A 21,615-nucleotide genomic window follows, 5' to 3' on the forward strand; every position below is an offset into this window, starting at 1 on the left:
AAAGACCTGGATGACCTCTAATTTCTGGCTTCTCAATTCAGATAAAACTGAAGTTGGTTATTGTACTCACCCCTAAAATGGTAAAAACATAGTGTCTAACTGTTGTGGTCCTGGGTCTTTGACCCAGTATTTTGAGTTTTGTTGTTGACTTGTGATTTATTTCTTTTGGATCTGAGATGATTTACTGTTCTAGTTCACTATCTTGTCCTTTGAGGATTACACTGTTCCCTGGCATTTCTGAGTTTGTTTGTCCTCTGTGCTCTTATGATTGTGTTATTTCTGTTTCGTGCCCAGTCTGTTCTAGTTTTGTCTCTGTCTCTTGTCCTCAGTGTTTCCTGTGGTAATCAGTCATCTGTTTATCTCCGGTCCCTGTGTCACGTTCAAACATCTTAGCCTGGGTCTCAGCATGTTTACTGGTCATATCCTGTTTTATTTTCTTAGTCCCCTGTCTCATGTGCATGATATTCAGTTTTGCTTCTTATCAGTTAGATTCTGTTCAGCTGTGTTCCCAAGTGTGTCCACTTTGTCCTAATCTCCCTAATGTCCTACCTCACTGATTACAAATGTGAACCAAGCAGTCACATTAATGGATCAGCATACACAGGAACATAATTCCTTTTATCTGTGCATGTGTTATTAAAAATGACATAAACATTAATATCCTGGAGCCTGTAAAATACAAAATTTTTGCATCTTTACTTGTTTAAGGCATACCTAAACCTCAGAAAATTCACAAAAAACTTAATGAATTGTTTTTTTTTTTCAACAGAAGTTCCTATAAAATGCAACTTTACTATAAAGTCTGTACCACGATTAGGAAACATGACAGATCAGATTAAAGCAACATGCCAGTAGTAATGACGTTTTCATGAAATGAGTCCATCAGTCTATAGGAATATTTGCTCTGAGTTTATTACGTACCTGAGACAACATTCAGAACTTGGAATCATCCATGAGCATCCCAAAACCAAAGTAGTTGAATTCATTTTTGCACATAGCACAATGGCAATTGCTATTAAACAGTGATTATCAGCATCAGGGCTGTCTAACTTGTTCATTAAAATCAACTGAACTGTGTATGTACAAAAGTTTCTACAACTCTGTCATGAGCACAACAAATTCTAAAAATAAACAACAACACATCAAGTTGTGTACTGTACAATCTTGTGTATAAGAATACAGATACACAGATGTACCCCTCAGTCTCCTAGTAGACACACATTTGCCTTGTTCACAAGATTTTCATAACACTTGACCTCTGACTTTGAGGTCAAAGTGACTGAGATTTGTCCAAGACTTCTTTTTGGACTTTCTTTGCAGATGCACCTATAGTATCAATTTCAAAATTCTAGTTGACTTCCTTCTTGAGTTATCACAGTCACAAGATTCTCTGACCTCTGACCTCAAACTCATCCAACATTGTCATAGATATACCTGTGATATCTATTTGAAGTTAATGCATTTACAAATTAGGTGTTCACCTGCCCACTGCCCGCCCGGCAGAATGACGACAATACCTCACCAGTGTTTTAAGCTAAGGGGTAAACAGCTTTGGTCTTATTAGCCCAGCTTGACCTTTTCTGTCAGTCTCGCAATCACAAACTTGGCAAAGGAGAGAAAAAAAAAGCTTAAAAACATTTGCATTCTTCCTCTTACATTCTTAAAGTATGTATTGAAATCTGTACTGTGAGGAAAGTCAGTTCCTTTAAACAGTAGGATTCTTCTTGAAGAAACAATTAACTATTTTTTAATTTCAATAGAGGAACAATACTGGCAAATATGAGTAAGAAAAGGCAAAAAAACAAAAACAAAAAAAACCTGGAATGACAGAATGCGACAAAGAAGCAAACATGGGCAGGTAGAAGAGCTTAACTGAATTTCTCAAGAACATGTTGTTTAGAACAATACCTTTTTTTCTGTAGAGAAATAAAGCAACAAACCTCAATTTTATCTTCTCGCTCCTCACAGACTGGAACTCTCTTCCTCTTCTGCCCTCTGGTTCTCTATTTAAAAAAATAAATTAAAAATCCGAGCGGTAATGTAAATGGTTGAAATGGTAATGCCATACAAAATACAAAACAATACAATATAATTTTAAGAAGAAGAAGAAGAAGAAATTAAGACATTTTTATTTCTGGGTGGGTCAAAGCCTTGTCTGACACCTTATAGCTTGATTTTTCTCTGCTGAAATCCAGATCAGAGAAGAAATTAATTTTAGTAATCCAGGTGTTGGTTGCTTTATAAAAGGCTTTCAAGCAATGTGGCATTCTTGGTTCATTTCATTTGCCTTAGATTGTGTCCTTGAAGGAACAGGGAGGGGCTGCCAAAGGTAGCTTGAAGAAGAGACATTGTATATCATGAAGACAAGGAACTCAAAGAGTCTTGAAATGAAATCTATGGAAGAGTACTGAAATGACAAACACGTGTCTTCCTACACCCTTGGTGGTTTGTGGACTGATCTGGCTGGGTCCTGGTTCGGTTCTGAGCTTTGGCCCCTGTGGGGACGTGGTCATGGAGAGTGGGGTAATCCTTCCCTACTGCTTCCAGGTGAGCATTGCTGCCCAGGTACAGGTCTTGTTGGTTCCAGGGAGCGCGGGTGGATGTTCTGCTGTGGTCGTTGACCCACTCTCTGAGGAGTGGTGGTCTTGGGTTTCTTGGACCTCTTCTGCGTGGGAGAGTGGTGGGGGTAGGGGGCTCGGGACTCCTGGGCAATTCTTGGTTGCTAGGGTGATGAGCCTCTAGCGGGGGTTGGCTGCCTCTCGCCCTTTGGCAATGGGCACCCCATCTGAGGTCTACCTCCTGCTCGGACAGACGCGCAGTTGTCGACAAAATGTGCAGCCTCAGGTCTTCGGTACTCATGGGGCCTGCGGATGGGTTGATCTCCTCGATCTATCTCTATCTGCCTTCGGCTCCTGGGGGCTGTCATTGCGGCTTCCCACCCTTATTATCAAATACACTTTGTGACAAAGTCACATACACAGACACTCAGTTTCGCTCAGACCCCCCACACACACACATATATTCGGTTCGGTACGCACATGTATCGAACAACACAAATTTTTTAATTTATTTTATCAACTTTTCTTCTGACGATGCCGTCTGTGTTGAGCGTTCAGTGGATCTGCGTTCGACTACTCCACCTAGGCTGCACTGTTGAGTGCAGACCCACTAAGCACAGCGCAAGCTAGCAAGAAAGAAGCTAAGCTCGTTGCAACATGACAACTGCCTCAAGGCTAGCCGAAATTGAACCTCCCCCACCCTCATTCTGGCGTTTGGAACTATCTTGGTTTTCATGTGAAGTATGACCCTGATGGTAAGCGAGTCATGGACAAAAGTAAAACAGTATGTTGGATGTGCCACGCAATGCTCAATTACATGGGTGGGAGCTAGTGTGTTAGCGCAGTTAGCTCGTTAACGTGTTGGCTGTCCAGCCCCACGCTCAGGGCGATCTGCGGTAGCTCGTTAACGGAGATTTGCCGTGTTGTGGCGTTAACGTCATTTCAACGAGATTTACGCTGACAGCACTAGTGGGAACACAACGAATATGACTGCACATTTACGCCGACATCATCCTAGTGCAAAGACAAGTGGAAGCCGACAAAAACAACAAGCACGCATGCTACAAACTTTACCGGAGTCATTTAGACAGCCGTTAGCACATGATTCTCCTTATGGGGACCTGATATGTTTAATATGCTGCTGAGAATATAGCCCAGAAGAAGCGTATAGTATAGCTTTTATTTTGGAAAGAGACATTTCTCTGTAATAAACTCTCTTTTCCAAAGATGAGTGATTCCTCAATCAGATACAGGGCTCGCAAAAGTTTTCCGTCGAAGAAGCTCCTTTAAGCAATTACTTTGGTGTTCCTCCACCTCCAAAGAAATGTCAGAAGGAGTCCGAACCACAAAAGAAGCGCGTATTCTCGGAAAAGTAGTTGCAGGAGGTGAGCTGGCTTCAAACAAATGATGAATGCACAGAGATGTGGTGCGGAATGTGCCGTGAAAATTTAATAAATGACAAATTAAAAAGGCATGAAAATTTTTTTTGTATCGAAAAAATATCGAACCGTGACACCAAAGTATCGAACCGAACCGTGACTTTTGTGTATCGTTGCACCCCTTGTGTGTGTGTGTATATTTATTTATTAGGGGTGCAACGATACACAAAATTCACGGTTCGGTTCGATACTTTGGTGTCACGGTTCGATATTTTTTCGATACAAAAAAAATTTTCATGCCTTTTTAATTTGTCATTTATTAAAATGATAAATATATATTTTAACTCAAAAGTACAGTTTTTAAATTTAACCCTAACCCTTGTGCGTGTTTTTTATTTTGACAGCGAATGCGCACCTGCGGACCACTTATGTGCAGCCCTGGTTATTTAGCTCGTCATATTGCAGCCACAGAAATTATTTTGTCCATGAAACCATAAAGCTGCACTTTCTTTTTGCCTTATAGTCTGATTTGTCATAACTTCTCCGTTTTGTGGTAAGCTTTTCTTTGGCTGTCACTTCTTCACCCTGACCTGTCTTATTTGGCTCAGCAGAACTAAAATATATATCCTGCTGCTTTTACACACACACATAACGGTCAGCGATTCTCTGCGCGATCAACCTCTCACATGTTTAAGCTTGCTGCGGGAGATTTCACTTGTCATGTTTGCATAGTAAGCTAACGATTAATAAGACGATGTCAGAGGAATTGGTGCACAAATTATCATCACTCACAGATCAGTGCTGTCGCTCTCTATACACAGTTCGCACGATTGCAAAGTGAAAGCAAAAAAACAAGCGCAAATTCAAACGCGACTTCAATATGTCACATATTGACAGTGGCTCACCGATGCCAATGACATAATTACCCAGCTACATTTCTGAAAGAATGCAAAAGCATTGACATATATTTTTCCTTCCTACAATAGCCCGACGGGCAGGGCAGAGATCGATTTTGGTAGCCCGACTGAAAAAATCGCTAGCCCCGGGACGTCGGGCTAGTGATATTGCGAGCCCTGTATCTGATTGAGGAATCACTCATCTTTGGAAAAGAGAGTTTATTACAGAGAAATGTCTCTTTCCAAAATAAAAGCTATACTATCCGCTTCTTCTGGGCTATATTCTCAGCAGCATAAGGAGAATCATGTGCTAACAGCTGTCTAAATGACTCGGCTAAAGTTAGTAGCATGCTTGTTGTTTTTGTCTTTGCACTAGGATGATGTCGGCGTAAATGTGCAGTCATATTCGTTGTGTTCCCACTAGTGCTTTCAGGTTAATCTCGTTGAAATGACCTTAACGCCACAACACGGCAAATCTCCGTTAACGAGCTACCGCCGATCGCCCCGTGCATGGGGCTAGACGGCCAACACGTTAACGAGCTAACTGCGCTAACACACTAGTTCCCACCCATGTAATTGAGCATTGCATGGCACATCCAACATACTGTTTTACTTTAGTCCATGACTCGCTTACCTTCAGGGTCATACGTCACATGAAAACCAAAATAATTCCAAACACCAGATCAGAATGAGGGTGGGGGAGGTCCATGTTGCAAGGAGAGCTTAACTTCTGTCTCGCTAGCTTGCCCTGCGCTCTTCCTTCTGACGATGCTGTCTGTGTTGAGCCCTCAGTGGATCTGCGCTCGACAGTGCAGCCTAGGCGGAGTAGTCGAACGCAGATTCACTGAGCGCTCAACACAGACAGCATCGTCAGAAGGAAAGTTGATAAAATAAATTACAAATTTTGTATTGTTCGATACATATGTGTACCGAACCGAAAGCACTGTATCGAACGGTTCAATATCGATACGAATATCGTTGAACCCCTAATAAATATATATATCTTCTACATAAAATGAAAAGTATTCTACTTTCACATAGAAATAATTTTCATACAGTTTCTTCTTGGGGGCTAATTCAATTAACTTAGAAGGAAAAAACTTCAGTCAGAGGGGGTGTTACTAAAAAAAATGATAAGGTTTAGACTGTGAGCCAGCCAAGTAGATGAATTAAATGCTTTTATTTCGCAACTTCATTCACAGCACTGTTGGTAAACCCTTAAGCTACATTGGAAGCAATGACCAGAAACCAAAGATGGTGACTAGAAAGCAAAAAAAGCGAATGATATTCCATGACTTCTAGCGACTACGGATGAAATACCCGTGGATGCCACAAAGTGGACAAGCATAGAAATAAACCTTTCTGGTGTCCATTCTTCTCACAGAAAAAAGGATACCGTAAGTTGAATACGAGTGTGAGAAAACAGAAAACACCTTATTTCAAGCAAATGTCTGAGCTGCTGGAGAGAGTTTAAAAGGGGAAGAAAAATTGACAACATATTTAAACAGATTGTGAAAACAATCCCATCTGTCGCCTTTGGCTCAGCACCACTTGCCAGATGGAGCACTTATCATTAAGAATGTTAACTGCAAGATTGCTGCCAATTGGCTCCTTCATAGTTCCTTTTCTCCTGTGAGTGAAGCACCAAATAAAAGGCTTGACATTATTTAATAATTTTTGTATTAAAGTAGTGCCTGTTAAAGTAATCTATAAACCCAGGGAGAACAGAGTGTAGCTGGATCAGCTGAAAAATGTTCAGCCACATAGCATAGCTACTCTCAGGCTCTGCTCAGGTGAGGAAATTAAAAATGTGGGCAGTTCATACGTCCCAGGCAAAATCAATCTTTAATTAAGTACATCAGTGCATCTTTAAGAAGCATGAATTATTGCACAGGATTAGAAAAATTAACAGAGCATAAGAAGACACGCTAATTTCAATTTGCCTCCTTTTTTCATTTGTCCACCTTTTTCCGTAACTCAAGTAAACTTTAGGTGAAGGCGTCATTACAAAGGCTTCAGTGTTCTATTTCTAACTTAAAGAACAACTGACTGTTCTTTAAGTTATACTTTGTAATTATAAATATACACTGATTGGTTTGTAATTAGGCCTTCCAACAAATTAATGTATTCTCACAAAACTTTAGTTTTGTGAGAAAATATTAATTTGTGTCTGCACCTTCGACTCATGATATGAAGGATCATTTATCACCAAGGAAGGGGTCCCCTTCACCAAATAAGCAAAAATGTAAAGGAAAGAGGCAGCATGACTGTTATTTTGTATTAACCGGTGTCACAGATTAACTAGTGTTGATCAAACAGATTGGTTGTAGAATTGCTTCTCAGGAGCCACTACCAACAAAGCAGGAACGTGGTGAATACTTTGTCTTTACAAATGTGTGATGAACCGAAGATTTGAACCAAAATTTTGATTCATCAGTCCATAAAACCTCCTCCCAGTCTTCCATTGGCAGTGTTTCATGGCCCAGGCAAGCCTATTTGTCTTATTATGACGTCTTAGCAATGGCTTTCTTGCTGCTACTCGTCCTGTCAAACCTGCAGCTCGAAGTCTTCTCTTCGCAGTTGAAACTGAGTCTTGCTTACTACGACCACTATTAAGCTGTGCTTGAAGCTATTGTCCTATGAGCAGCTTATCACGCAAGCTGTTAACTCTCAGAAACCTGTCCTCTGATTTAGTTGTGGCTTTGGGTCTGTCAGACCTTTTCCTGTTAGTTTGTTTCTGAGAGACTTTTGATGGTGAAGAAAACTGTACTTACAGGCACCTTGATGTTCTTTGCAATTTCTCTGTAGGAAACACCTACATGTTATGATGGTCTGTCTCTCTTTCATTGTTAATTGCCTTTTTCTCACCATTTTTGTAGCAACACACTACTCCTCTGCAGTACAATACTGTAGTTTTCAAGGCTTGATCAACCTCTATTGCTGAGGAACAGCTTTAAATTGTTAATCTATGTTGTGTTCCCTGAAAAAGGCCTTTTTGTATAATTCTGTTATTTTTCACTTTTGGTTAACCTTACCTTTAAAACAAACAAACAAACATTTGTACCTTTGTACCATTTCAAACTATTCATTGGACTTGAACGACATGAACTGTAATAAATAACTGGAAAAATTGGGGTGTTCTAAAACTTTTGACTGGTAGTTTATATTTGTCAAAGTTACATGCTTCAAAACATTAAACCAATTTCAGCATTAGACAAAAATAATCTGCGTAAATACAAAATCCAGGTTTTCAATAATGATTTCATTTATTAAGAGAAAAAGCTAGCCAAACCTTCGTGGTCCTATATGAAAAATCAACTGCCCCCTAAACCTAAGAGATGGTTGTACCACCCCTGGCAGCAAGGGTCAAGCACTTGTGATAAACGGCAATGAGTCTTTCACATTGATGTGGAGGAACTTTGGCCCACAATTTTTGGCAGAATTGTTTTCATTCAGGCACATTCAAGGGTTTTGTCCCACCAGTCTGCAGAATATTTCCCCAAAAGTCTTGTGTATCATCAAAATGTGTTTTGCCTTGTGTTCATTTTGGCCAGCTATGGAACTCTCCCTCGGATATTTTTTCCCAGTGTGCGTCTCATTGCTGAATCAAGAACACTAACCTTAACTGAGACAAGTGAGGCCTGGAGATATTGTTCTGGATTCTGACATCTTATCCAGGAGGTCACGACCCAATGTGTTATTAGAATCATTTGATAGAAAGTTTGAAAGTTCGCCACAGTTTTCTCCATTTTTGTGGATAAGGGCTCTTACCTTGGTTTCCCTGGAGTCCCAAAGCCTTAGAAAGGACTTTGTAACCATTTCCAAAATCGCAAATGTCAATGATTTTGTTTCTCATCAGTTCTTGCGCTTGTTTAATTTTATCAGACAGGTTACACTTGAATTACTTCTCAGTTCAAGAGTTTTGACAGCAATCAGGGTAGGGTGCGGATAGTGAAACTGATATTCACTGTGATTAATCATAGTTAATTCATTTTAATGAAGTCCCTCATTGGTAAAATACCCCATGTTACAACCCTGTTGACAACAGCCAGCTTCGTAGAGGCCACAAAGGTGACATTTAGGTCTTTAGGTCGTGGCAAAATTCACTTTTTTTCTCCTTTCATTGTTTATTTTGTTTTTGTTTGGAAAGGAGATTGTGTCAAAGTCACATGCACTCTACTGGAAGCTGGGCACAGTTGGAATCCTGCAATCTAAAGTGCCTTTATAAAGTGCCTTAAGTGCCTTTATTTATAGGTACAGCTATTTTTTTCTGTCACTTTCAGTTTTTTATATGTTTCAATGATGAAAGCTTCTGCTTTAAAAAAAAAACCAAAACGGTTGCTTGTTATTACATAATAGTTCACAAGCAATGCTGGATTGAGTTTTAGGATCTTCTAAACTAAAATAAACAGGATGAAATCATTTGGAATTTATTTGGGGTAAGTCCTATATTATTCCCATGTATAGGCAGATTGTGGTTGTGAATTGCTCCTGCATGAAACTCAGTGTGAGAACTTCACATGGTCTTCAGTAATCAAACATACGTAGCTATGCAGCATTAAAAAAAAAAAAAAGGGTCTCATTGGCCGACTTTAAAAGATTTTCCTCCAGTACACATTACTAACTACAAGCTGCAAGACTCGTAGTTACAAGCTGCAAGACTCGTAGTTACAAGCTGCAAGACTCGTAGTTACAAGCTGCAAGACTCGTAGTTACAAGCTGCAAGACTCGTAGTTACAAGCTGCAAGACTCGTAGTTAGGTGTCATTTAGCGGTGTTAAGCCTATTGCCAAAGGAAAATGTCTGTGTATACAAACACAGACACACACACACACACACACACACACTTGAGCCATTAAGGCCAGCAGGAAGTCAATTTGCCAGTCCTGATAAATTGAGACATGGCTTTAGAGAAGTGCCAGTGCTCTCTGCCTTCATAAAAGCATTAAAAATGCAAAGCAGGGGGCTTTCAGCAGCTGCCATTGCTCACCTTGAATTTGAAGATAAATACTGCACTGAAATGCCTAAGTGGCTGGGGCTGCAAGGAAAATCAGAAAGCAGCTTAATCCTGAAGATCTCCAGCAGTGTTCTCGGCACATGTCTGGGGCCAAACTGGCACTGTGTTCTAACTAGGGACCGGTCCGATACTGACCTAAATTAATGGATCGGATATTGGAGAGAAATAAAAAATGTAATCCGATCCATTAAATATCAAAAAAGCACCTCACAAAACTTGCGACATGGCGTAACTCTGCTCATAACCGTAGCACGTCGGAGCAGTGCGCATCAGGTGATAGAGCGTCTGTGGCGTGCGAGACCTGTCAGCGGTGTGGTTGAGTATTTGTAGCCTCGCTACCAAACTGGCATTTCATCTCCGAGAAAGTTATCCAAGAGAGAAGTAAAGCAAGTGTGTAAGTTCATCTCTGAATGTTTGTAAAGCATTCCAGCGTTAAGCTTAACAACCAATATATGGCGCGACTGCTTCTTCTCTCTCCCTCCCTCTCCTGTTGCTACTTCAATCGTGAAACTGATTAATGATCAGCTGATCGGCTTTTCTGTCGCGAGTCCGTCTCTCTTGTTTGTTTATCGCCCACTTCGTCCCAGAAAGAGGAAACCAGCGGCTGAACAACAGCAGCACGTTTAAGCTTGATAATCTGTTGTTAGTAGAGCTGGGTGATATAAGATTTTTTCATATCACGATATGTTTTTTTTTTCATTTCAGGCGATAACGATATATATCATGATATAAGCTAAATAACTATATTTGTAAGATTTAAATGTGCCGTTGCTCACACGTAAAATGTGAAATAATCAGCAGCTTGTTTTGATTTAAATATTCATTTCCCATAATAAGTTCAACAGGGTAGATGTACTTAAGGAACATGAGACTTTTTCAGATAAATAAAGGCAAATATTGCAAACTACACAAAAGGCAGCCGCTAAAGTGTTTAAGTTTCAAAACAGAACAAACAAAATAGACTAAATTGTCAATTCCACTTAGAAACAAAATATTAATTCTAAAAATAAATCTTAGTTTGTTTTACAGAAGAACAGACAAAATTGACTAACTTTTGTCAATATCAAATAAACTGAGAACTAAAAGGAAATTCTCAATCTCTCCTTGTTGTATAGCTTAGCTTTTCAAACAGTTTTAACAGTTACTTTATTCTGACAAAAGCCGAATGATGAATTAGCGCTTCCAGTCAGATTGAGCATGCACCGCTTTACTGTATTTCCAGACTTGCTTTCGGCACAATTTACAGTGCGCGCTACTCTGTTTATTTATCAGACTTGAAATAGCCGAAATACCTTCACACTACGAAACTTCTATGGCTCTTCCGTTCGACAATCTCTCCGGCATTGGAACCATCATCTGTTTTCTCTTCGGTAACCTTCGGTCACGCTCTCGGTTGATTTTTCTCTAGTCGGCACACTCATTTCCTCCATTCCCCGGGTGGAATGGCGGTTGACTGCTTCCCAAACAAATACAGACGTGCGGCATGGCACTTGTGCTGTACGTAACAAGTCACGTGACATGACGCTGCGGCTGTGATTGGTTCGGCTCTGCGCTACTTAATTTGGATTGGCTGTTCTTTTTTTTCCTTTTTCTTTTTTTTTTTTAAGAGGACAAGAGCGGCGAGGTCTATCGCAATAGTTTAATTTTTCTATCGAGAAAAAGTTATTTCGCAATACATATCGTTATCGTTCTATCGCCCAGCTCTAGTTGTTAGAATTTATTTAATATTACTTTCTACACCAGGATCTTTTTCTACGTAGCTGACGGCTGGTAACTGTCTAGCAAAGTTTAGCCAGGGGGGCCGATAAGGCATGAACAGGGAAAAGGGGGCACAAAGACATACTTTTCTTTCATATTCTCATTTAAAATGTCTAGCTTTTAATAAATAATTATCTGAATTTTACACCCAAAGTTTTAATGTGATGTAAGATGTATAGAAGTCCATTACTGTATATAGCAACTATTAAGTCTAATATACCCTAGTAAGCTATAGTACTATTTCCATCTGTGCAGTCTGCAATTCTGTTGAAGAAAGATGTTGAATCTATTTATTATTTCTTGAAAAATAATGGATTTCTGTGCATTTTTTCCCCCACACTGCATCAAATTAAAGTTGATTACGTCGATTAAGCATCATGAGGTGGGGGGTGGTTCCCTATTTTTTTTTTTTTTTTTTTTGGGAGTTTGCAACCCTATTAGTTAGGTTGCTTACTCTTTAAAATACCAGAATAGGGAGGATGGAGCAGGTTTAAGTTTATTAGATTGATCAGTTTCGCTGAACTATGAAATATTTTGGGTGCAGTGTATGTTTTGCATACAGGTATAACAGAATAGCTTTAGTGGTTTTTTTTTTTGTTGTTTTTTTTAAACTTGAGTATGAACTTATACAAAATGCAGCATAATATTAAAAAAACAGTTTTATTGATTAAAAAACACTATATCGGATTCATATCGGTATCGGCCGATATCCAAATTTATGATATCGGTATCGGACATAAAAAAGTCATATCGTGCCATCTCTAGTTCTAACATACTCCCATTTCATAGATAGACTTCAGGCTCTTCTCACCACTCTGTGTTACTGACTCAGCTGGAAGAACCCAATGGAAAATTTTCTTGAATTCCAAGTGAGAACCTCTAGATCACATATTGACTAGAGAAAAAACAATTACTAACAATTCGAGAAGCGGTGAAGGAAGCCATGACATCAGGGATGTCGCTCTTTTGACCTGAACTAACAGCAGAGTTAAACTGGAAAAATACAAGAAACTGTGCATCATCGGAGCAACTGAGAAATGCACTGGAGAAATAGATGAGGACATGAACGAAGCGTCTTACCTTGAGGGATGCTACTGATGTAATATTATTAGAATTGATGGTATTCCAGAGGGTGCAGAAGGCACCTCCACTGTCGCTTTTATAAAAAAAAAATCTGATGAAGTTGGAACTGGCTTGAAAACACAAGGCTGAACCAAGAGTGTGACCTGGGAATAGAGTGAGCACACTGGGCCCTTGCACCAAAGGTGATACACCCAAATCTTATTAGGCTAAATCTCAGGGGTCAAAACTTTGCATTTGCATCTTTTCCATTCTCTAATTTGACTATGCCCCCTAACTTTTATTTGGATTCCCATACTGTCACTCTGATTTTGTTTGAACATTATAGTAGAATGACATTTTAGGAATAGCCATATTCTTCTCTTCTTGTTTTAACCATAAATACTGATGCTTCTGAATCTGCCTCCAAGCTTTGTTTTTTATTTTTTTCTCTTTTCTCACTTAAAACTGGGAACCCCATTTGTTGGCTGCAAGGTTTTGGATTATGCTATTTGTGTTCATTTTGAGGTCTGTGATGATAAATGCACAGTTTCTTTAAAAAAAAAAAAAAAAGATAGCTATCAAAAAAAACTTAAAAAAAAAAAAACACTTTCACATCTTCTAGAAGCAGGAAGAAGAGAGGAGTGAATCATATAAGGCTTATATGATTTAGTCATGAAAGTGGCCACTTTCATATATTGTTTTAGTAAGTTTTCAAAACATACTAGTTTCATTTATATACTTTTTCTAGGGATCTTATATCTTTTTTTCCACTCTTGTATGCTTTTCATACAAGTTTCACACAAGACAGATACAAACTTTATAAGATTTATATATATCTTTTCCATATGGGAGGTAGCTCCAAACAGAAAAAAGCAGTCAAAAAACGAGGGGCTACCTCTGTAGCATGGAAATGGTTTGGTTATGAAAAGTCTGACACAGACCAGATAAAACTGTACTATGCAATTATGCTGCAAACCGGTCCCCACCTCAGACTCAAACACAGCAAATCTCTTCTACCACCGATGCAAAAATCATGTGAAAGAGTATGAAGAGAGTTTACTGATGAGAAAAAAAAAAAAGAGCTGCCAGGTGCTCCAAATAAACCTTAGACTCAAACGTCAGAACAGGCTTTTCCCCGCAGCACGCCGTGTAATAAATACTCACAAAGAAAATGGCGGCCCGAGATTCATAGAATTTACAGAAAATGCACTATTTTGTGATATAAATGCTTCAATCGCTATCAGTTTGTCAGTTTGACTCTAAAGTGCTGTACTGTATGTTTGTAAGTTTTCTCCCCAACAAACACAACAATGTCGACAAAACGTCGAGTGGGTGCCTTTGGCTTGATTCTATAGTATTGCATTTATTTTTCTACAAGGTTTGAACTTAGAGTGTTTAAACAAGAGAGAAAAGTGTGAAAATGTTCCTGCCTGTCTGAGAAAAGTGTATAAAGTGTGTAGTGAGGGGTTTTACAGCCTTAAAACATCTATAATAATTGTAAAAAATAAAGTCGGCTACTTTGCGGATCACTTATCGCAGGTTATTGTTAGAACATAACTACCGCAATAACGAGGGACCACTGTAGTTATATATAGTTAGCTAGTGAAGCAGACTGCAAAACCTTGATGATCACACAATTTTTTTAATTCTCTTTTTCTTTTTTTTGCAGACAGGGAATACTGTATATGATTTCGTTGATTTTATCCCAAAATCTTGTTTCTTCCTTTTCTGTGCATGTTACCTGTTGTTTGACTGTTTAATTTGGAAAATAGAAGTAAAAGGGGAAAAAAACAACAACAAAAAACTATCACCATGTGGGCAAAAATACGTTTGCCTTAGAGGCCTGGATACAAAGCACACACACACACAAACACACACACACAAAACAAAAAAAAACAACAACAACATCATATGTATATACATACATATATAAATAAATAAATATGTACACTGATAATAACTTTGTGCCAAATGTGGTCATATCTAATCTGATATTTCTATTTGATTAGAAATGTACAGACTAGTGTCCAGCTTTAATCACAAGGGGCTTAACTTTTAATTTTAGCATCAACACCATCTGGAACCAGAAAGATGAAACCTTAAAAAAAAAGTAGACCAAGTGACGGGTTGCAGAAAGTCAATAAATATGCCATCTTTTAGCTTAAAAAAAAACAATAAATGAACTGAGCAACATAGTCAAAAGTGTTTAACATTCTGTTTCTTTGGATTACTCACTGTACTTCTGAGCCGACATGCTGGTTTTTAAATTCCTATTTATAACCACAAAACCTATACACATAAACAATGGTATCTTTGCTAGAGATCAGAATTACTGAGACTGAGGATTTTAATGAGTAACAGCACAGACCTACTGCTTTTAAAACATGTCTCTATGAAGCCCATCTGTTTAGTCTGTTCAAACTGGGTTTGTACCTTCCTACTCTTGTTTCTCATCAAACACAGTGAATCAAAAAGGAACAACTTTTTGATTCACGTTCATTTTCTTCTCTTTTATTATTTTGAGTTCCACCAGGAGAACGCCTGTGTGTTTTTTGTATGCAGTAACACTGTTTATATTGCATGCGTGAGATCACCGTGTGCAACGTACTGATAACCTTAGAAGAAGAGGGAACTAATGGGAACGCAAGTTAATTATTTGTAATCAATATGAATGTGTCAGTTAGCCAGTGACAACATGAGATACACTGTAATTAGAGTGGAGGAACAATAGAGCATGCAAACCTTTCGCACATTTTAGCTAATATGAGCTGGTTCCAGTGTGTCAATACACACAGTGCCTCTTACTTGATGTTTCTTGGGCTCTGGTGACATCTCCTGTGGGATGAATTTGATCGGTCCTTTGATCTGCCTCCTGGACCTCTTGGTGCCATCTGGTAACGTCTCCATGGCAATATCAGCTTCATCGCTGCTGGCTTGGTCACACTCAGAGCATTGCCTAAGGAAATTGAAAACGACTTGACTCATTTAATTGAATTAATTTTTTTTTTTTTTTAATCATACACCTAAATCTTCAGTCTTTAATGTAACGATTAGTTGATTGTGTTTACAAACAGACAATGCGGTGCACATCGCAAATTAGCTCGCATAGACACATTAGTTGTGCCGCTTCTTAATGACGGTATCTTAGCTAACAACCCCAACTACCAGATTCAACTTGTAATTGGCTAAAAATCACTTAGTCTACTGGTGAGAGGGACGTTGCTAGCTGTGATTTTTTTCAAGCAATGTTGAAATTTCCACATTCCGACCCTTCAAATGCTTCAGGAGCTGTCCGCTCAGCGCAGCAACTGTTAATATAGAGCGTTATCAAATTTATTGCTAATGCAATTATATGGCACATTGACTTCTGAGGAAATTTTAGCTGGCACTCGTCATCAAAAAGGTTGCCTACCCCTGGTCTAGCATAAACACAATATACAGTTCCCTGTTAGTGTAGGAAATGGAAATCAGCCGAGACAGCTCTGAAACATCTGCTTACATCTTGTTGAATTCATTTGCGTAAATCAAAAAAGAGCAGCAGGTCATCTGCCTGTACAGTAAGAATCTGCCCCGCTCACATTAAAAATTATTGCGAGTGATGCTTCTTTTCTCCATGCTGAGCCATTACAACCGATGTTAGTTTCCCACCTGCTGAATGTCATTTTAACCCCTGACTGTTCAGATGTGGAGACAAACTAACACTCTACAACGTAGGCAACAGAAAATAGCTATTTTTTAAAATTATTTTACTCATTGTTTTCTACATAATAGAATCAAGCTGAGTACATTATGAGTACATTAAAATTAGAATGTAGATTTGAATAACATTTGTATTCTAATGTACTAGTATTAATTCAAAAATTAAATACGAAAATATGAATACTGCAGAAGATTAAATTACTTTTGCATAAAAACAGAATAGGTAGAACTGTCATTCAAGGAGCTACTTTTTACTTTTTTATTTTCAGACCATTTACTTTTTCACTTTTAACTGAGTAAAAAAGTTTAGTCTTTTTTAACACAGATTTTTGTACTTTTGCTTAAGTAAAGAGTCTCAGTAAATTTGCCGCTTCTGGTTATTATAAATCTCCGGCTCTCTTCCACAGCGTGTCTTTGTCCTGTCTTCTTCCCCTCACCTCCAACCAGTCGCTGCAGATGGCCGCCCCTCCCTGAGCCTGGTTCTGTTGGAGGTTTCTCCCTGTTAAAAGGGAGTTTTTACCTTCCCACTGTGGCCAAACTGCTTGTTCATAGGGGGTGATATGATTGTGGTTCTCTCTGCTTTCTCTGAATTATTGTAGAATCTTTACTCTTCTTTTTAATATAAAGCCGCTTGAGGCAGCTGTTGTTGTGTGCTATATAAATAAAATTGAATGAACTGAATTGCACTTAAGGAAATGAGAAATGGGGTTGATGTGTGACTTTCACTAATGACTGTTTTGTGCCAGTTTTATCTCATATGACTCACAACAACGGATGCTGTCAGCTGCTCAAATTAGATCACTTTTCATGGTGTTTAGGGGAGAGCCTCAGGGTCCACTTAAACCCAACTTACCAATAGCTGTTCTTGGTCTTCTTGGGCATTCGTGTTAGTGGTGGCTCCAGGCAGCCCAGGTGGTAGTAGAGCTTGCATGTATCACACAGTACAAGCAGATGTTGGTCCTGGTTTTTTTTACAAATTCCGCAGCTGCAGAAATACATCAGGTTTCAGTGAGTATGAGAAATAATGAGCATGAGAAAAGGTTGTTGCTTTTTGTTTTATTTTTGTTTTATAACAAGATTTCTCTAACTGTATAATGAATTCCAACAGGAAAGAGGGAAAGAGCCTCCGTGTTTTACAGATGATACTCACTGATGTATCGCGCTTTTGATCTCCTCTGTACATATTGAAAACAATTTGATTCATCACTCCGTAACACCAGTTGCCACTGATTTTCAGTCCAGTTATGCTATTTAAGTATAACCTCATTTCCCCATTTCCCTTCCTTAAGAAGGGCTTCTTGACAGACACCCATCAAGTGAGACCTTTTCTTATTAGGCTTTAGTAAACAGCTGATGGATCAGCTGAAGGGCCAGATGCTTCTGTCGGGTCCTATGTCAGGTTTTTGTTTCCCATTTCTTAAAGACTTTCACAGACGTTGTTTATCAGCTACAGGTAGCTTTTAGACCCATCACTTCCACATGCACTACTCCAATTTCCTCAAATATTGTATGAGCACACTTCATCCACACTGAGATATCCCATGTTGTCAGCTCAAGCTCTTTGGGAATCACTGTGAAGTTTTATATTATAGAAGTCTGTCAGACTGTTATCTTTGGTATTTTATAGAAATGTGATTTTGGGTTTAAAACAGAATGATGTCCTTCTTCACTTGCATTAACATGTCTTCAGACCTGAAACCAGGTTTTTCAAGGAACAGCTACTAAATGAACAACTTACACTTGGAAGCGGCTTAAGATGTTTTTCTTGCATAATCAGTCAGTGGATAATCAGGGAACAGATCTCATCTGACCATGAAATTGCTTGTTAGACAACTGTTGCATTTTTAGCCTCTGAAAATATGGACTGAGAATAAATAAAAATGGCAGCCGCCAGTTTTACCCCTCAGTCTCCTAGCAGTTGTACCTATGGTACAAGTTTGAAAATTCTAGGTAACTTCCTTCTGGAGTTATCACAATCACAATATTTTCAGAAAACCTGACCTCTCATCTTAATCATAAAGTCGAGGTCGCTGAAATCCAAACTCATACAAAATCTTTAGTAGTAGATATTAATTTTAAAATTATAGATTGTGAATGCAATAACTCAAGAATGAGGCAAACTTGGGTGTCCACACTGCCCGCCTGCTCACCTACTTGGCAGGGTGACAACAATACCTCATTAGCCTTTTATGGCTAAGGAGTGAAAATGGCTCCAATTCCAAACCAATTAATGCAATGCTTTTCTTAACTCCTTGAATTAAAGCTTTAAGACTGAACAAAAAAATAAAAATAAAAAATGACTGCGGTGCCCATAGGCAGAATGACAAGAACAAGTATCAAATACTTATTTGAGCTAAATGTATCAGATTCAGATAAATTCTCCTATTTCAAAGCACTGAAGATGACGGATAAAAAACACAATCCTCGTTCTAACATTTTACCCATTTCATTAACCTTTGCCTTTCTCGCTCCATGATGACTCAAAGCTATTGTGTGTTTACCTGTAGAGGATCGCTGGCAGACTAGATGCCTTCCCTTGGGTGCCTCCTTCCTTCTTGCTGGGCTTCCTTTCTTTTGGGGCCTTCAAGATTGGTGGAGTATTTAATTTCTACCAAAAAAAAAAGAAAAAAGAAACACACACACAAAAAGTTTGATGAATATTTAATATACATGAAAAGTAACTTATACTTCACTGCGAAGTAGATTTTATAAAAACTAAGACAAATAAGATTTTCTTTGAAAAAGGAATACACAGCTCATCATAGTATTCAAGTCAGTTAAATTTCTGAAATATTGATGTAGTCAGTTAAGTAGCAGGGGGTTCCCAGATGCTTTGAAAATGAACAACATTTGCACTAGAATGGCAAGAATGAGACAACCCCCAAAACAGAAATGGTTTTTCATTTTTTCTTCCCCCCCAGTTTTTCAACTCCAGGAGTTGGGCTACTTGTAGCCCAACAAGTATCTGTTTGCAGTGGGTCCTGCAAGCAGATACTTCAGAGGTTTCCCTTAGGCAGTATTATTAGAAGGGAGAGCTTACATTTTCATTGTAATACAGATGATATCCTGGTATCTACAAAGCCATATGATAGACCTCACTCAGTTAAATCCAAGAAATATCTTGAAGACATAAAGACTTGGATAACCTCTAATTTCTCTCCTTCTAATTGCAGATAAAACTGAGGTTATTGTACCCTACCCTTATTGTACTAGTTAGAAAAATTGTGCCCAGACTTCTAGTAACACTTTGAGAACCAGGACATGTCCTTCAGTGCATAGGATAGCATACATTTTCACTGCTAGGCAGATGATACATAGCTTCATTGATCACCAAAGGATGTGGCAGAAATCTAAACGCATAAAGACAGATGACCTCTAATTTTCTGTTTCTAAATTCAGAAAATAAAAATATTGTGTCTAACCAGATGCTTATTCTGGATAGCATTACCTTTGCTTCTATTTACACTGTGAGGGATTTTGAGCAGGATGTGCCCTTCATTGTGCATACTGAACAAATATGTAGAACTGCTTTCGTCCATTTACTTTCTTCCAGTATCTCTAAAATTAGAAATATCCTGTCTCAGAGTGAGTGCTGAAAAACTAGTTCATGCATTTATTACTTATAGGCTCGACTACTGTAATTCATTATTATCAGGATGTCCTAAAAAGCCTTCAGTTAATCCAAAATGCTGCAGCAAGAGTCCTGTCAGGAACTAGAAAGAGAGCGCAGTTTGCCCATACTGGCTTCTCTTCATTTGCTCGGTGCTAAATACTAAATAATATTGAATTTAAAACCTTTGTCATCACATACAAGGTCTGGCTGCTGGAGGCTTCCCATGATGCACTGTTTCTTCTTCAATCATCTTTTTTCACTCTCCATGTGTTTATAATCCACTCTGCATTTAATCAGTTATTCTTAATCACAATTGATCTTGTTTCCCATGTCCCTCCATACCACCATTCTTTACCATGGTGATGGTGTCCAAGTGAGATTTGCAGAGATATGGGCACCCAGAAACCTGAAGGTGAAGAGAGAACTGCTCTAGGCATCCGCCCACAACAGAATGACGAGCTCCCAATGTTTTTTTTATTTGTTTGGTTTAAATGACCCCTGATGGTACTATTTTTGTCAATATTGAAGATTGTTTTTGACAATGGAAACAAAGGTTATCACAAGAAGTATGAGAGTCATAACTTGACAGAGAAAAGCCATGTGGGTCTGAGCCATTCAACTGAGCTAATGTTAGCCACAGCAGGCATGGATACAGCTGAGCCCACACTCCTGAATAATCCTGAAAGAGCTTTGTGACTTCAGAAAAGATAACAACGAACAATATGCGGATATTAAACGTGGGGTTAAGAAGGCAGAAGGAGGAATCTAAGAGACCGAGAGTGCTACAATCGGCATCAACACTAATTATGAAAGAAGAGGTTCTTTGGAGAGCATGACAGAAGAAAGAGGTGTTTTATGAAGGGGTCGTGGACTCACCTATGTAAGGATGCCGCCAAAGCAACAAGAGAAATGGTGACAACACTGTGCTAAAACCTACAGCCACCCCAGATCAAGAAGAGATCCACTTGAGAAGCTTCAGGTGTTCAGGAGAGATATGATGATGACCGAAGATCTCGGATTGTTTTACAAATCTGATATTTTAGTAAGACTGGTGATTCCTCTCTGGAAACATGACTATGGAGACATTATATAACAATATGTGTTCAACAAAATTTCATGCTAAATGGAAAGACATCGAACTCTCAACAATAAAAGATCCACCAACCCAAGCAATTTTGGCTCATACGAATTTGGATATGCATCTTGAGATGACTGAAAACCCATGAATCAAAAGTCATCGTCTGATGTGTTTTTTCATAACACCAATGCTAATGGTACATCTTGACACAGGTACACTCAACTGTTGGAGGTTATGTCGTGTATTGGCACATATTTTGGGACAGCCCAAATATTAAACTCTTATGGCTCAACAAAGCTTTAATCAGTATATTTAAGGTAAATAAAATGCCTTTACAATTTTCTACCATATTCTTGGGAAATTCAGATAATTTGCAGGACCTAATAAATAAATATCTTTGGGTTGGTCAGTTTAATTAAGCCTCTAGAGCCAGACTGTGTTGAAGTCTCTGCTGTTTAGAAATTTGGAGTAACATTCCTTATCCCTTTTGGGCTTTATGATCCCTTTTGGGCTTAGCATCAGGGGAAAAAGTAAACAATGTTAACTATAGCCACCA

General features: G+C 38.7%; 1 protein-coding gene across 7 annotated transcripts in view; it reads right to left on the reverse strand.

Annotated features, from left to right (window-relative positions):
• phf14 (PHD finger protein 14) overlaps positions 1-21,615 on the reverse strand; it is a 142,307-nt gene that overhangs the window by 71,596 nt on the left and 49,096 nt on the right. For 5 of the 7 annotated variants that reach the window (XM_040002622.1, XM_040002621.1, XM_040002625.1 and 2 more), the window contains exons 12-15: positions 18,870-18,976; positions 17,222-17,353; positions 15,475-15,625; positions 1,941-2,003 (exon numbers count right to left, since the gene is read on the reverse strand). In XM_040002622.1, coding sequence (XP_039858556.1) covers positions 1,941-2,003; positions 15,475-15,625; positions 17,222-17,353; positions 18,870-18,976 — 453 coding nt within the window. The remainder of the gene's footprint in view (positions 1-1,940; positions 2,004-15,474; positions 15,626-17,221; positions 17,354-18,869; positions 18,977-21,615) is intronic. The other 2 variants (XM_040002624.1, XM_040002627.1) reach the window with 2 other exon arrangements.

Source organism: Simochromis diagramma, unplaced genomic scaffold (assembly GCF_900408965.1).
Source record: "Simochromis diagramma unplaced genomic scaffold, fSimDia1.1 OVJJ01000449.1, whole genome shotgun sequence".
Lineage (NCBI taxonomy): Eukaryota > Metazoa > Chordata > Actinopteri > Cichliformes > Cichlidae > Simochromis > Simochromis diagramma.